The 15,486-nt window shown below is 41.9% G+C and overlaps 1 protein-coding gene across 2 annotated transcripts in view; it reads left to right on the top strand.

Annotated features, from left to right (window-relative positions):
- Positions 1–15,486, top strand: part of spns2 (spinster homolog 2 (Drosophila)) — an 81,252-nt gene that overhangs the window by 38,949 nt on the left and 26,817 nt on the right. For both annotated transcript variants that reach the window (XM_037748484.1, XM_037748485.1), the window contains exon 4: positions 13,198–13,334. In XM_037748484.1, the coding sequence (XP_037604412.1) occupies positions 13,198–13,334 (137 nt within the window). The remainder of the gene's footprint in view (positions 1–13,197; positions 13,335–15,486) is intronic.

Below are 15,486 nucleotides of genomic sequence, written 5' to 3'. Positions count from 1 at the left end.
ACACACACACACTCGACGCCCCCTCCCAGCCAAACACATGTGCTCTCGATTCATACAAGTCAAGGTCAAAGATGTGGGCCGCTGCTTGCTCATTTGGCCTGTATTCATTCATCATTTAAAAGAGTGTGTGTGAGTAATTTTGTGCCTGCATGTGCGTGTGTCAGCCCTAGTTTTCATATCCCATTAGTCCCAATAACAAGGGTAGCATAGAAGAACACAAACACAGACAAGCAGGGCCCTCTGTCATTTCAGCTGGAGCTTGTCATTAAGCTGGCTGCTCCTGTAGTTACTACAGGAAAGAAAAACTCCTCACCCGGCGCTGCTCAAGCGTCTCTGCTCGGTCTCAGTTCGGTGCCATGTCACCAGCCACAGGAAAGCATCCCTGGGAAAAAATAACTACATGTTTGTATTAATGCTGCAGCTTGGATCGCAGTCTGGAACTTTAACTGAGCGCACATCTCACTCTTGTTTTTAGTGCAGAAGCAAGCACCTTTCCGTCATTCTAACCATCTGTGTTTGCTTATATTATGCACTGGTAGTGTGCAAAAGATGATGTTCCAGTGCACTCCTGCCAGCCGGCCTGGTATTTGTAGCAGCGTGTAATCCTCCCCAGCTGCAGCTCTCACATTGAGCAGGTAGTAGAGAGCTGTGCTGCAGCTGTGGCGACAAGCTATCAGCTCTCTGAAAGATTGAATAAAAGAAAAGGGGGTTTAGGTTGGCATTAGGTAGCGCTCGATGGCAGCTTTCTGCGGGAATTAGCCGCCGAGTTTGACAGAAGCAGGCGAGAGAGTGCTGCTACTGCACGGGTATTTCCCAGGCTGCATGTGGCATTTATCAAACAGCATCGGTAATCCAACACCGGCGAAGTCTGAACGGAGAGAATTAGCGGCGATCAGAAATTTGAGGAATGTAGAAATGTTCGGGGGCGCCACATGAAGGGAAATCCACGAGGCAGAGATGATGATGTATGAGAATGTGTGAGTTAAGGTCGGCTCTGGTGTCCGACTCAGACCAAAGTTATGTGTCACACCCTCCACAGGCAGTCCCATTAATCATTAGAGGAAGCAGAAACAAAGCTGCCACTCCCACCTGGTGTTGCACACCTGATGGAAAACACAACACACTGTTGCCACAGCGCCTTGGTCACCATTTCCTTATTCCACGCTGTTGTAGTGCACTTCTTGTCTTTACAGACTATTTCCGTCAGCAGCTAGATCAAGCTAATAAAGTAACATCTTATCCCAACCTTTGTAATAATGGATATAGATTTTTCTCTCATTCTTATTCCATCTGAACATCATAGCGAGAGAAGAGTAAATGACTCTGTTCCATATGGATACACACCAGCCTTTTATGAGACCCAGAACTCAACAGCATTAGATGTAGTGCTGTGTTGAATAGAATACACCAGAGACAGTGCAAACCTCCAGGCTGCATTCTCTTAAACAAATACGTGCTGTCCACAGCAGTAAACTTGCCATGCAATTTCAACCTCTGTATTAAAATAATTGCACAATTGCATCGTCAAATGTAATACCAAACTGAAATGAGTAATCCTAAATAGAATACTCAATAATCTTGCAGAGAGAGGAGCTGCTATACATAAAGATTTAAAAACACTAATAATAAGTTTCTATTCAGGGAGTTTAGGGAGTTATTATAGCTGACACACAGTCTCTTCCTTCCTGGAAACGATGAGGGTTCCTCTACCTGTAAATTCACTGAATTCATGAAGCGTTGCTTCACACAGTTCTGTGGAAAACCTCAGGTATTTTTCCGTGACACAATCATTTTGAATCAAGACACGTCTAGAGACAGCAGGCTCCTACTTAGCTTGCATAGCAGTTGGATTCTTGCAATTTCACGAGATCAAGTGAGAATCGCGGGATCACGTATCACACGAAAACCCATCTTGTCAGGCTTCAAGTAATGCGTTTGTGTCTGGCAAGCCACATCACGGACCAATCAGCATCCTGTGAGGAGCTACTGGCAGCTAACGGGCATGGCTTAGGTGTGTGTGACGACACGGAGAGGCGACTGTTTGTTCTAAACAACAATGGCGGCTCCTGAAGAGGTTGGCGTGGCAGCAAAGAACGCCACTGAAGGATTTCTTGATGGAAAAGATGTTTTTGCTCTTCTCCTGACTTGCTTCAGCAAGAGTTTGATTGACAGATGGTTCATCCAATCACCTGCCCAGTATTTTTTGAAAGTGCCTGCCCTTTTCCAAACAGTTTCCAATGACGGTTTCTCAGACGGTCCTCTGTAACAACCATCTGATGGTTCAGGTTAGGCTCCTACTCCACCAAAACGTTTCGTTTGCAATTTAGAACTGAAGTGCTTTTATTGTGAAAGGTTCACCCTGTTAAGAGAAAGCTGCGACAGAATCTTGTTTTGCCACGGTTTTAGTGGGCGGTGTTGTCAAAGATGTGTCAGCCAGCAGCTCATGCCAAACATACAGTAGTACGGCAGTCCAATATCGTGGACACATTCATTCATTCGGTGTCATTTGATCGTCCGTGCATCTCTGTTGTCTGTCTGTTGCATAGTGGAATTTTTATGGTATTATGTTGCTGTACTGAGAAGGGTTACACATGGTCGGAGTGCCTGGCATTCGGTGTGTGATGAGATCTTTGACAGTGTACTGTAGGGTTGAGTTACCTGTTGTGTTTCCACAACATTGCCAGTGCCTTCTACACAACGTTTGAACCGGTATACTTAAGGGTAATGTATATCTAAATGGCAAATGTACTGTATCGTATCACGTATATTTGGTCTGAGTGGCTCTGCCCAAAAGTGCATTGAATTCTTTGCAATTTTTGAGCTATTTCAAGCAGCAATTTGTTCGTCATTGTTCGCCAAAATTGACTCTTTTGTTAAGTAACATCAATAGCAGTGCATTCATACAAAGCATTATAAAATTGATTATTCAATCTGTATGATAGTAGAGATAATAATGGCCTAGATATGAGACCTTCTTGGATTGAGCCAATACAAGACATTATGTCACGACCCAAACTCAGGTGAGGATGGGGAGGCAGCAGACAGAGTTCAATGATTTAATAACGAAAAACTTACGTCGAACAAAGACTCTGCAGGTAACAGCAGAGTCAAACCACAAAGTTCAAAATACAGTGGGAGAAAAACTCAGACGAGGGTGAAACACTACATGAGGAGCGACAATGAACTAATACCGTAACAGGGGAAACACACAGACTAAATACACAAGGAGAGCAGAATGATAATTTGGTACATGTTAGGATAATTGGGTGCAAGTGAAACCAATCGGGGTGCGTAGACAATCACAAAGGCGGGGAAATACCAAGGCCAAACAAATGATTCAAAGAATATAACAGAAAAGCTAGAAACCAAAATCCTCTTGACTAAATCAGAGGCCACTAAAAAGATAGTCTAAAGTCTTTACAAAAAGGCCAAGGACCACTGGGAACAGAGCCAGACCGTGACAGATTACTCATCCATAGTAACGCCTCGGGTTGCAGCAAAAGATAACCCTGTAATGGCGAAAAGGGCAGAGGCACAAAAGACACTGAAGTTGTATTTATGGACATCTAGACAATCACCTCGTCCACAGCGAACAGGTCAAAGTGACACTTGGCGGTGCTGTAAATGACACCCGATGACAACGCCTAGCCTATAGACATGTCCAGACCTGCACGTATGATGTGCTTCTCCTATTCCTCTAATTCTGTCTCTGGCAGCTGAAGGACATTTGAATTCCTTGAACTGTCCCTTGGTTGGACTGTCTATCTTGACTGTCAGGTTTCACAGCTGGATGACAGTGTCTTCAGCCGCAGTGGGAAATACCCACATCGCAACCCCCCGCCAAGATAAAAAGGTGACAGGAAAGCAGGAAGATCTGGCTTTAAGAAGGTAGAGAGCATAATAGTGGTGTCATTAGTTACTATACATTGTTTGTTTGCATCCTTGTAGGTAACAAATACTCTGAAATGTTACTAGTTTTCCTCAGTTCAACTTCTCATGGATATAAATTTTCATTTTCCCAAAGAATCCAATGTGTCCCTGAAATCCTCTATATTGCATTATGCCACTGCAGCATAAAGTAAAGCACTTCTGTGCTGCTTGATTTCTATATTAAATTTAAAAGAAAATGATTTTATTTTCAAACAGGAGCACTTGAGTCTGTGACAAATTATATTTACTTTGAAAGTCTAATCTCAGAGGAAGGAGCTTAAAGGGAGCCGCAGAATAGTTACTGTGTGTACGTCTGCATTGTTTGGGGATTAAGGTGCCTTCAGTACTTTCATTTCCATTTTTTTCAAACTTAATCACTGTCAGTCACCTTCGAGAGAAATGATTCCATATACAAGTGTCTCAATGGCTTTTTGTTAAAAAGAAAGATGGGCTGCTGAGCATTTGGGATCCCTGCAGGGCCGGATGCAGAGCCTCACAGGTGCTCTCTTCAGGGGAAACTAGTGTTTCATAGGGAAATGTATCCGTACAGGCTCAGTGAATATCAATCTCACACACACACACTCAACATACGTGTATCTGCATCGCCTCCTGATGCTCTATTCACAGTGGCATTGAATCATAGGGGTGAGTCATCCCAGGAGGTATTGTTCTGCTGGCCAATCAAAGCCAGAGCTGGACGTCCGGTGTTTCAAGTGTGTGTGTTTGTGTGTGTGTGTTTAGAGGGGTCTGCGAGTGGAGGGGCAGCTTGCTATTTCTTTTATTATCATTTCATTTTCCTTTTCCATCAGCAACATAACTTTGCAATCCATTAAGTGTGAAATACCAAATACAGAAGTGTGCATTTCGTCCAATTTCATCATCCTCGTTGGCCCAAGGCCTTTGGCTTTGGTGCAGGTAATAAGATTTAAAATAAAACGAAGAGCAGAATTACCATATAAACCACAGTATGGACAAAATAAAAGTAGTAAAAAGTAGTTATAACAATACATATACAGCATACTAGAGCTGTCAATCGATTAAAATATTTAATCGCAATTAATCGCATGATTGTCCATAGTTAATTGCAAGTATTTAATACTCTTATCAGCATGTGTCAAATATGTGTCAGGGAGAGTGGAGCAGGTGGACCCAAATGGAGGAGGATCAGACAACAGGAACTTGGAGAAAACCATTTTAATTAAATCTCCAATGCAGGCAGAACAGACAGAACTGAAACTCTCATGACAAAACCAAAGATCCCACAAAGACTGAACAGAAAACCAGTGACTTAAATACAAATTGATCTGACGAGAGGATGAAGTGCAGGTGGGGAGATGGGCGGAGAAGCTCAGGTGAGGGGAAATGAGGTGATTAGGGAGCAGGGAAGGACTAATAAGAGTGATTCAGAGCAGGTGTGCAGATGGGCAAAGGAGGGAAAGCCAGTACAGGAACACAGGAGGAAAAGTTTAGAGCGTTATTTAACCTCCTTTGTGACAACCTAAATATCGCAAGTTACGTTAATGCGTTGAAGAAACTAGTGGCATTAAAACAAATTTGCGTGTTATCGTGTTAACTTTGACAGCCCTACTTTCTATATTTCCAGCTTCTGAGAGGCTCCACTGTATTCATGTGCCTTTAAACTTGCGAGTTATTTTACTGTAAAATGTCTCATAAAAAGAATATGAAAGACTACCTGACTGAACCACGAAGAAGAAGCATAATTAGACTAACCAATTTAAATTCAATTTTAGAATATAATGCTTCAATGATAAACGGCTTTGGTACCAAATTCCCCATGAGACATACTTCATAAGGAGTTCATAAAAGGTGCCACTCATAATAAAAATTGATAGGGATGATAATAAAGGATGATAAATGATTAAGTCGGGACATTCACCGTACTGTTTATGAGTTCTAATCCACATCAGTTAGAGGTAACCAGCGGACACATAGAGCTGCGTGATTCACCTGTGCCTAGCATCACAGTGACAAACACAGTAATGTCACACTGACATACCTGACTCCAGTGTGTCATGTTATTGTGTCTGCTTTTAGACTTCTTGCTCAGTCTTTTGTCCTCCCATGGAATGTGCTAAGACTGTGGTAATTGATGTAATTTGCCCGTGAGAGACTGTGAGAAATATGCACAGCATCTTATTTGGAATTTGGAGAGCATCAGAACCGGTTTGGCACTCCCACCTGAAGCACAGATAAAGACACCCAAATTAGAATTCACTGTATTCTTTGTGGGGAAATGTTTTGGTTTATTCATCGGACTGCTGTTATATATTCTGTCAGAAGTACAAGAGACTTTTGAGTTTTTCGCTTCAACCTCTGGCTACAAAGAGAATGAAAAATAGTTAAGAAGGAATAATGATTAATTTATCTTCTCTATAGAGGCTTTAAAATACAAAACCACTTCTACTAGACTGGCCTCAAAGGGGTCCCTGCAGTCAGATGAGGCGACATTAATTAATGACCTTAACTGTTCAAACAACTCGGTGAGGTTACAGGGAACCGTCTCCGTATTCACTGCGTGGCTTTGTGCACATTGTAATGATAATTAAGTCATAAATGTCCTTGCCATTCATTAACCGCACAACTTGTTTTCTTAACTTGCACCGCTGCTGGTGTGGAATTGATAATTACTCACCGCCTAAGAGGACGGGGTTATGAGATAAACAGTGGTTTTATAAGAAAGGAATCTCTGTGTTTGTTAAGTTAATAGCGGGGAATATGTTACGTAAGCCTAACAATAGAGGTACGATGTCAGGCAGAGCTGACACCGTAGGGTATGTTTAAGTTGTTTTCCAGATACGGTTGAGTCACTTCCCTCAGAAATAGATCACTGATAGCTATCGTAATTACAGTACAATGGTGAAAACAGTAATTATGAGAATTAAAAGTAATTCTTGCCTTAAAAAAAGGTTGTTTTATCTGCAACACTGAAACAAGCCATTATCAGTATATTTATTGTGTTCTGTTCTCCTTATTCATAAAGGAATCTCATCTAATCTGGTAAATATTAAAGAGGACCTATTGTACTTTTGTGTTTTTGCTTTTCCTTTAGTGTGTTATATAGTTTTTTGTGCATGTAAAAGGTCTGCAAAGTTACAAAGCCCAAAGTCCACAACAAAGGCAGAAACACTGCTCCTGAACTGCCTGAAACGCCTTGCTTGAAGTCCCGCCTTTTCTTCTGTAACGAGGTGATGTCACCAAGTAACACGTTTGCATAATGCCTGCCTAGCAGCTAGTTTGGCACGTCCGCAAACAAAGCTAGTTAGAGCGGAGCTGGAGCAGAGTCCGAAGTATTTGGTTCGGGTGACCAATCACAACAAAGTGGGCCAGCTGACCAATCAGAGCAGAGGGGGCGAGGAGCTCAAACAGAGCGTTTCAGACATAGGGTGAAAAGAGGTGCTGCAGCACAGCCGGTATGAGAAAATTAAAGTGTTTTTTGAACATTTAAGCATGTAAACATGTTCTAGTAGAAACCCAAAATACAAGTATGAACCTGAAAATAAACACAATAGGTCCTCTTGGATGCAATCAGAGGTGTTATAAAAAACAAACTCTGCCTCTACTACACTGAAAATGCAGCTTGAGTCCGTCACTGTCTGAAACAGTAGTCAAAGCAGACCATTGTTCTACTAAAGAGGTTATGAAAACGTTTCCTCCCCTTCGGCCCGCAGTGTAAACATCCACAGAGTGTGTCTGCTCCAGACATCCACTTCTCACTGTTAGGGCTTTCCTGCTGCACATTTGTTACATATGCACGTTATTTATTTTTTTGGGCGATATCTCTGATGGCACTGCAGAGACCGCACAAACATGTGGCCTTGTGGTGTTCCACAGCATAAACACAGAGACAATGGTGGTCAGCGTAGGAATGTGACTTGCGAGGGCGGGCGGCATTTTATGCATATTAAAGAGCAGCTTGTCAATCACACCTTTCTATTCATTCCACCTCTGACTAACTACCTGTTCCACAGAGACTTTTAAGGTGTTCCAGACCGCAAAATTAGCCGCATCCTCTTCAGATTGAGTTATGAATGATTAAGCTTTTTCCGATCAAGACTGTTCTCACCGCCTGCACTTGAGAGTTTTGGGTGTGACCTGGCGTCTGTGAAGACTTATTGTTAGTCACAGTTTGTTTGTCCTCCCTGCAATGTCTCGAAATAGACGGAACACATTTATTTTCTTGTCATTGAATTCATTCTTGCTAATGAAGCCAAACCTATGTGACACCATACTGCCCGTCATGCTGCATTCATAACATTCAGTATTCAGTCACCTTGTTTTCTTAGTCATTTCTTGGGTATTTCTTCCCTGTTCTCATCCTTGTTGTACTACTTGTAAAGTCAAGCATTATAAGCATTATTTTATTTCAAAGAAAACATACCGGTTCCCTCAAAATGAGTTGCACTTGGGGGAGGAAATCACTGTTTCCAAGAATGACAGATTTCTTTATTTGTAGGTTTACAGCTGTCACAGAAGACTGACAGGAGAACAGAGGGGTGGTTTTATAGCCAGTCTTTATAGTGACAGGGCATTTCCTGGGAGCAGATGAGCCTCCATAAAGGTTACATGCAGTCTCAGTAACAGCGTGTGTTTTATATAATGCGGATTATACTGTGCCGTATGTGCACAGTCTGCTAATATAAACAGTGTAACATTGGATTCATTGCATCAAAATGACACCATGGAAGATTCCTTTTGATTTTTGTCAAATGAAAAGAACCAGGTGTCTCCTTTGTGAATCACTGTGCCCTGTAATCCTTAAAATAACATGTTTTATCGACGGTTTGCAAGACCTTTATGACATATCTATGCCTATTTATAATATTTTATTCCCTTGTAGATCTATAAATTAGGTCAAAGAGAACTAGACAACCTCTCTCGATCCAAATCTGTAGCACAGCAGGGTTGTCTGTGCCGACTCTGATTAGAAAGAATTTGATGTGAGAGGAAATGCAGCAACCCGTTTCTGTGGAAGAAGGGTGTACCTGTTTTTGCCTAAAATAAACAACCTGTCAACATTCCTCTGTGCCTCTTGTCAAATACAGAAAGCATCTCTTTGTGACAGCAATTCATCATCTCTTTATTCCGTCGGATCAAAGCAGCGTCTTGACAAAATGTTTATCTGACACATGTGCCCCGTTGGGTCGCTCAGTCGACAGTACACTTGCACGTGTTCTCACGAGATTAAAACTAAAAATAGTATTATAGACGTTTGTTTTGTTTTCAATTGTTCATCAAGGAGTTGAGAGAGATGGTGTTTTCACTTTCTCCTTAACTTCTTCTTTGCTTACTGAGGCTTTTGTGGTGATTTTGGCAGTCCCTGTGGAAAAAAACGGGTAGTGGTTAGAACGCAGTCAGCAAACTGGGGAAACTCTCACGAGATTGTGATGGTTAGGCATTGACCTTGAATAGTTAAGGTTAGGATAGGTCGTCAGGCAGTGTGTCTCGTGAGACTTTTTGCAGATCTCAGATCAGATTTTGCGGGTTCCCTTCTAGACACGACCAAAAATGTGGTAGTGTTTCCGAGCACCGGAGTCCCTTTAGAAAACCTCTCATTTTAATGCAGCAGGGTCTGACAGTCTGCCTCGCGCCGTGTTGGTTCTGGTTCTCCCGTACCTCCCTTCCTCCTAGGAAGAGCCGCTGCTGCCATGGCGCGGAGCTCTCCACCTCCCGCCAAAGCTCCGACCGTTGGTCAAAGGCGGCAGTGAAGCCTATATAGAAATAGCCAATCTTCTTACTGGTGGTCTCGTTTACTTATGTAGGTCATATAGAAGCATCAGTATTAAACTGAGACTGTTTCATAACCAATTAAAAGCTCCACACAGTGACTTTAACTCCACCAATCATGCAAGATATTACAGCAATTTTAACATAAGGCTCCCTTCCCTTGCTGAGAAAGCAGTCAGGTTAATAAGCAGCAAGGTTAACACTAAATAAGTGTGTGCACACACTCAAGACCTGACTCCATTCCAATGCTGACGCTACTAAGAGGTGATAATGAGCCTTAAGAAAAGGGCGTAGCTTATCAAAAAAATCACAAAATTACATGAAATGAGACACAGTGATGTGTGGTCCTGCTAATGACTTCAAGTAGGCCACTTAATGATGTGAGGATATGTATATTTGACAGGCTGCTAAACAGTGAGAGTAATGATCTCCGGGCCCCTGGCTTTTAAAACCCACGTGGAAGCAGCTGGTGGTGTCTGATTGTGAACCTCTCCCACATCTTATCTTCAGTTTGCACTGCAGAACACCCTGCTCTCTCAGTGTGTGTACTGTATGTGTGTGTGTGTGTGTGTGTATGGTTTCCCCAGCAGTGCTGTGGCTGCAGGGTGAGCTGGTAAAGCTCTTTAGAGAGCTGGACCCACACTGAGCAGTCATCAGTGTCATTTAGCATTACACAACAGACCTGCAGCACTTAGCCACATAAATGATCATGATGGAGGCTGCAGAAAGAGAGAGGAGGAGGAGGAGGAGGAGGAGGAGGAGGAGGATGGAGACGCAGGCAAAGAGAGGCAGAGATGGAACAGGACAGTAGTGAGACTGAGAGGTGGGAGAGCGATTCACTCTCTGTAATGAGCAGATCAAGTAATCCCAGCACCTGAGAAAACCCAAACTGTAATTGATTCATTCATTAATAATAACTCAAATTAGGTTTAAATTAGATTTTAGATTACATTTCACTTTCTGAAATGAGATTTTTTTTTGTTCTTTGTCAAAATGACACAGTGAGGTCACGCTGCAGAATACGTGTGTTTTACCATCATGGGTGTTTCTTGTGTAAAATATTACATTGATTTTATTGATATTTACCTCCGTCAAGGCCGAGGTATACGACTGCGAGGCGGTAATTTAGTTTAATTTGTCAGGTTATAAAATGAGCCAGTGGTGTTGACGCCATGTATTAGAATTTATTGAATAACAAAATGTGGTAATCACTGGCACCATGATTGCACTATATTTCTTGAAGCAATGTGAGTACAGTGCAGAATATCTATTGTTTGCAGCTTTATGAAAATGAGTTTACTCACAGAAGTGCTCTTAATGTGAAATGATCCCAGCATCTTATGCTATTTGATTTGTTTTTATGTGCATGGTGCTGCTGCTTTTATAGGTTTTGCAACATTTTGTTTCAACGTGAGGTCCTTTTCTATTTTTAATAATGGAAACAGAAAGATTGCAAAACATTACAGCATCAGCATTAAAATCACACTGCACATAGCACTAACAACAAAATAAAAGAAAAGAGAAAGAAAGAGAAAAAATAGAGAAAATGAAACTAAAACGAGGGCTGATTGGTTATTGTTAAATGTGGTACACTGCATAACCGACTTAAATACCTGCAACAATGTAATGTAACATGATTGCAATATTACACATTTTTTTGGGTAACTTCCACAAAGCATGTCTATAAAAAGACAAATCTTTCCTTTTTTTAATCATACCCTAATATCACATGTTGAAAACTACAGTCCTGCTATAATCTGATGATTGTCCCTTGGCCTCAGCAGCTGTGGGACTGCCTGTGCCTTATATAACACCCCCCCTCCTCTCGTTTCTCTCTCCTCTCCTCCCTTCCTCTCAAATATGTTTATGCTGATGATGTGTCAAAACACTCCGGCCTACCTCCCCAGCTCCCATCGCCGCTGTCAACAGTAACATCTCTGCCCTTTCCCCTCTGCAAAGATGCAAAACTCGGTCTGAGAGCATTACAAATTCAGCTGTGTTTGGGACGGACCTCCTCATAAATATTGACTAAAAGCCCCGAGAACGAGGCCTCTAGATGTCCAGTCAGCAGCGGGGCAATTAGAGGAGCACACTTTAAAGCACTTGTGTTGCTTTCACTGGCGCATGAGTCTGGTTGTAAGAAATTAAGATGGAGGAATTATTTATGGCCACACGGCCACCACGGTCCTCTGGTGCTGCTGTGTGATATATCGCTATTAATCTCCTCGCTTCTGGTCAGTGTCATTGTAATTCCAGCAGTGGTACATTAAAGTATGACTTCCACTTTTTTGATTTCTCTGATACCAACAAACTGACAACATGTAATCCTATCTCTCTTTTAAGAGCGACTGTATTTGGACACTGTAATCTTCCCCCTGTCAGGCACTACATTTGTACAACTCCTCTCCTCTCTTTTCACAAACTGAACATCACCTTTCTCCCGGTGCTGTATCATCTGTATTTAATCTTCTTTTGCCAGTTTTCTTGTAGTAAGTGTAGTTGAAGTATAATGGAGTCCTAATTGGTTGGAGTTGAATGGAGGTGTCCTCTGGCAGTCCTTCACTGTGTCTCTGGCTGACTGGTATCACACAGTCAATCTGGACAGGTCTCGGCTTTATAAGTGCACATAAAAGCTGAAATAGTTGTCTCAGTCCAGTTGGAATTTGAGTTATTTTTTTGGGGGGGGGGGAGCTATCAAAGTTAACGCGATAATAACACATTAACGTAAATTTGTTTTAACGCCACTAATTTCTTTAACGCATTAACGCAACTTGCGATGTTTGTAGCGGGCTCAGTTTTAAAGCTAGAGTGAAGGTACTGGCATTATATGACACTAGAAAACCAAATACCGACCATGTCATACTAGCTCGAGGAGGCTTAAAAACGCTCCAAACTTAACAACATTTTGGTGAGGAAAAACTGGCATGTCCATTTTTAAAGGAGTCCCTTCACCTCTGACCTCCAGATATGTGAATGAAAATGGGTTCTATGGGTACCCACGAGTCTCCCCTTTACAGACATGCACACTTTATGATAATCACATACAGTTTGGGGCAAGTCATAGTCAAGTCAGCACACTGACACACTGACAGCTGTTGTTGCCTGTTGGGTTGCAGTTTACCATGTTATGATTGGAGCATATTCTTTGTGCTAAATGCAGTACCTGTGAGGGTTTCTGGACAATATCTGTCACTGTTTTGTGTTGTTAATTGATTTCCAATAATAAATGTATACAAAGATTTGCAAAAAGCAGCATATTTGCCCACTCCCATGTTGATAAGAGTATTAAATATTTGACAAATCTCCCTTTAAGGTACATTTAGAACAGATAAAAAATGTGCGATCGCGATTAAATATGGACAATCATGCGATTAATCGTGATTAAATATTTGAATCGATGACACATGATACTGTGAATAGCATAATCCATGTAATACCAAGACTGAAAGACATATATTTGCATCAGTAACAGTCATTTTCTGTCCAAAGTAACATTTTCTCTCCTCCTCTCTCCTTCCACAGTCTTCATCTGCAGCTTCATGGTGGCGGCTCCCATCTTTGGTTACCTGGGCGACCGCTTCAACAGAAAGGTCATCCTGAGCTGTGGCATTTTCTTCTGGTCCATTGTTACCCTGTCGAGCTCCTTCATCAGCAAAGAGGTACGACATCGCATCATACGTTGTGACGGAAAGGACGAGCAGCATGAGAGCTCCAGCGTTATTCTATTAGGCCGCCGTCCCGCTGACGAGCTAATTATTCTGTTATGATCTGGATATGCTTGATGTTAAGGCTGGTGAAAAAAAATGACACGCTTGTTAAATCAGACACCCGCTTTGACTTTGTAGACATTCTTTATGTCTCAATCCCTCCCTCTCTCTTTCTCTCTCGCTGGCCACCAGCCAATCAACTAATGAAGGCCCATGCCTCAGACTTGTCTCAATTACAATGCTTTAGAAGATAAGACTCTGTTGTTTCACTGCCCCCTTGACAAGAGGATTTAGATTTGATATCTCTAAAAGCCCCTGTGTGCTGGGCGGTGTTGGGTGCATTAAACCAGAGATGCTCAAAGTGCGGTCTGGGGACCCCTTAAGGGTCTGTGGCACTCTGCCAGGGGGTCCATGAAAAATGTTCAGATTCATTCATTTATACATAGACTGTATAAAATATGAACATTGTCTCTGTGTCTTTGATACAGCATGATGTTCATTTAGTAAATTAGGGTCCCATTTAGAGTCCACGGAATATTCTCTATTTTGTAAGGGCTTCTTGGCTGAAAAAAGATTGCATTAGACAATAACATTATTCTAGGCGGCGGGGGAGGGGTGTCCCGCTGAGAGTAGCCATCACATTACAGTGAAAGGCTCTCTATATGTGTGCGGAGGTGTGTAGGCAGACCCCATTATACAGTCTTGATGGACAGTCGTAATAAAAATCAAACAAACTGACAATCTGAAGTCGCTCAACTGGCAGATATACGTGGCATCAAAAGTTACATTAGTTAAATTTATGCAGCATGTGGCATGTCTGCATCATGGAGTTGCGCAGTGTCGTCTCTCCAGTGAGTAAGCTCGCCGAAGCTCTTCAGCCCAGAGCTGCGGAAGGGAGTGACAGCTCAGAGATGTCTCAGGAGGGCGTCCTTTGACTTAAATGCCCTTTAGACTCGTCTGCTTGGAGACAAGATGGCAACCATTTGACTAAGCAGGAAGTACATTCAGGCTGCTTATGGCTAAGATGAAATTAAGGGCCTCTTCGCCTCTGACAAACGCCACAAAGGCCGGTGATTGCTGATGAGGAGATGGGTAGTGATGCTCAGCACCTGCAGTCCTTTGCCCCCCCAAACTTTAACTTTACCATCAAGACATGTCCCTGAGTGTGCCAATCAAATGAGACAAGAGTAGATGGCTCTTATGTAATAGCTCCAGGGCGCTGTCGCCATGAGAGATGAAAGACATGACATGCTGAAATGTTAATGACCACTTACAACTGAGTCCTATCATTTAAGACACTCTGGGGCATTTTGGATGGATTTGCAGCGGAGACAGAGTTCAGATCTTATGTAACGGAAATTTGCCTTTTTTTCTGCATGAGCACAACAGATTACCGTCGTAAAACGATCACTTGTAGGACATTTGATATTTGAAACACATTAGTGGCCGTCTATTTATAATGTTATCCACTGGAAAGCATGACTCATTTCATTCACTTTGATCTGGTGAATATTAAGAGGGTGAGACAAGGATAATGACAGCTGAACTATTGTTGTAATAGAGCCTGGCTGCACTGATTCATGGATTTTTTTTTCTTTCACGATTGTCATTTTTATAGCTGTAATATCTTTTTATCGGAATACTAAAGTAAAAAGTGTTTGAAAAAAATGGGTATAAATTATATCATTTTATTACAAAGTATCTTCTTGAATGCACTGAAGTGATGATATCTAGAAGATTTTACCTTTCTAAAGTCAAAGTAACATTATCAAATGTTCCAATTGACACAGAGCATAAAATCATAGTTGAGATTTGCCTAAATGTGTTCTAAGCTAATAGTTAGTGCAAATGTTAGCATGCTAAAACACTGAAATAAGAACACATTCTGCTCAACATCAACACGCTGGCATTGTCATTGTGAGCACTTTTACAGCAGCATGCTGTCATTAGTATTTAACTCAAAGCACCATTGTGTGCATGTACAGCCTCGCAGAGCTGGTAGCATAGCAGTACACTCTTTAGGTCGATTTTTCTAAACCTCCTTTATTCTCTTTTATCCCATCATACTGTAGTTTTCAATCTGCTTTTACAACCTAATTTTTGT

The sequence above is a fragment of the Sebastes umbrosus genome, chromosome 17, assembly GCF_015220745.1.
Source record: "Sebastes umbrosus isolate fSebUmb1 chromosome 17, fSebUmb1.pri, whole genome shotgun sequence".
In the NCBI taxonomy this organism is placed as follows: Eukaryota; Metazoa; Chordata; class Actinopteri; order Perciformes; family Sebastidae; genus Sebastes; species Sebastes umbrosus.
This window is presented reverse-complemented; position numbering and strand designations above follow the sequence as displayed.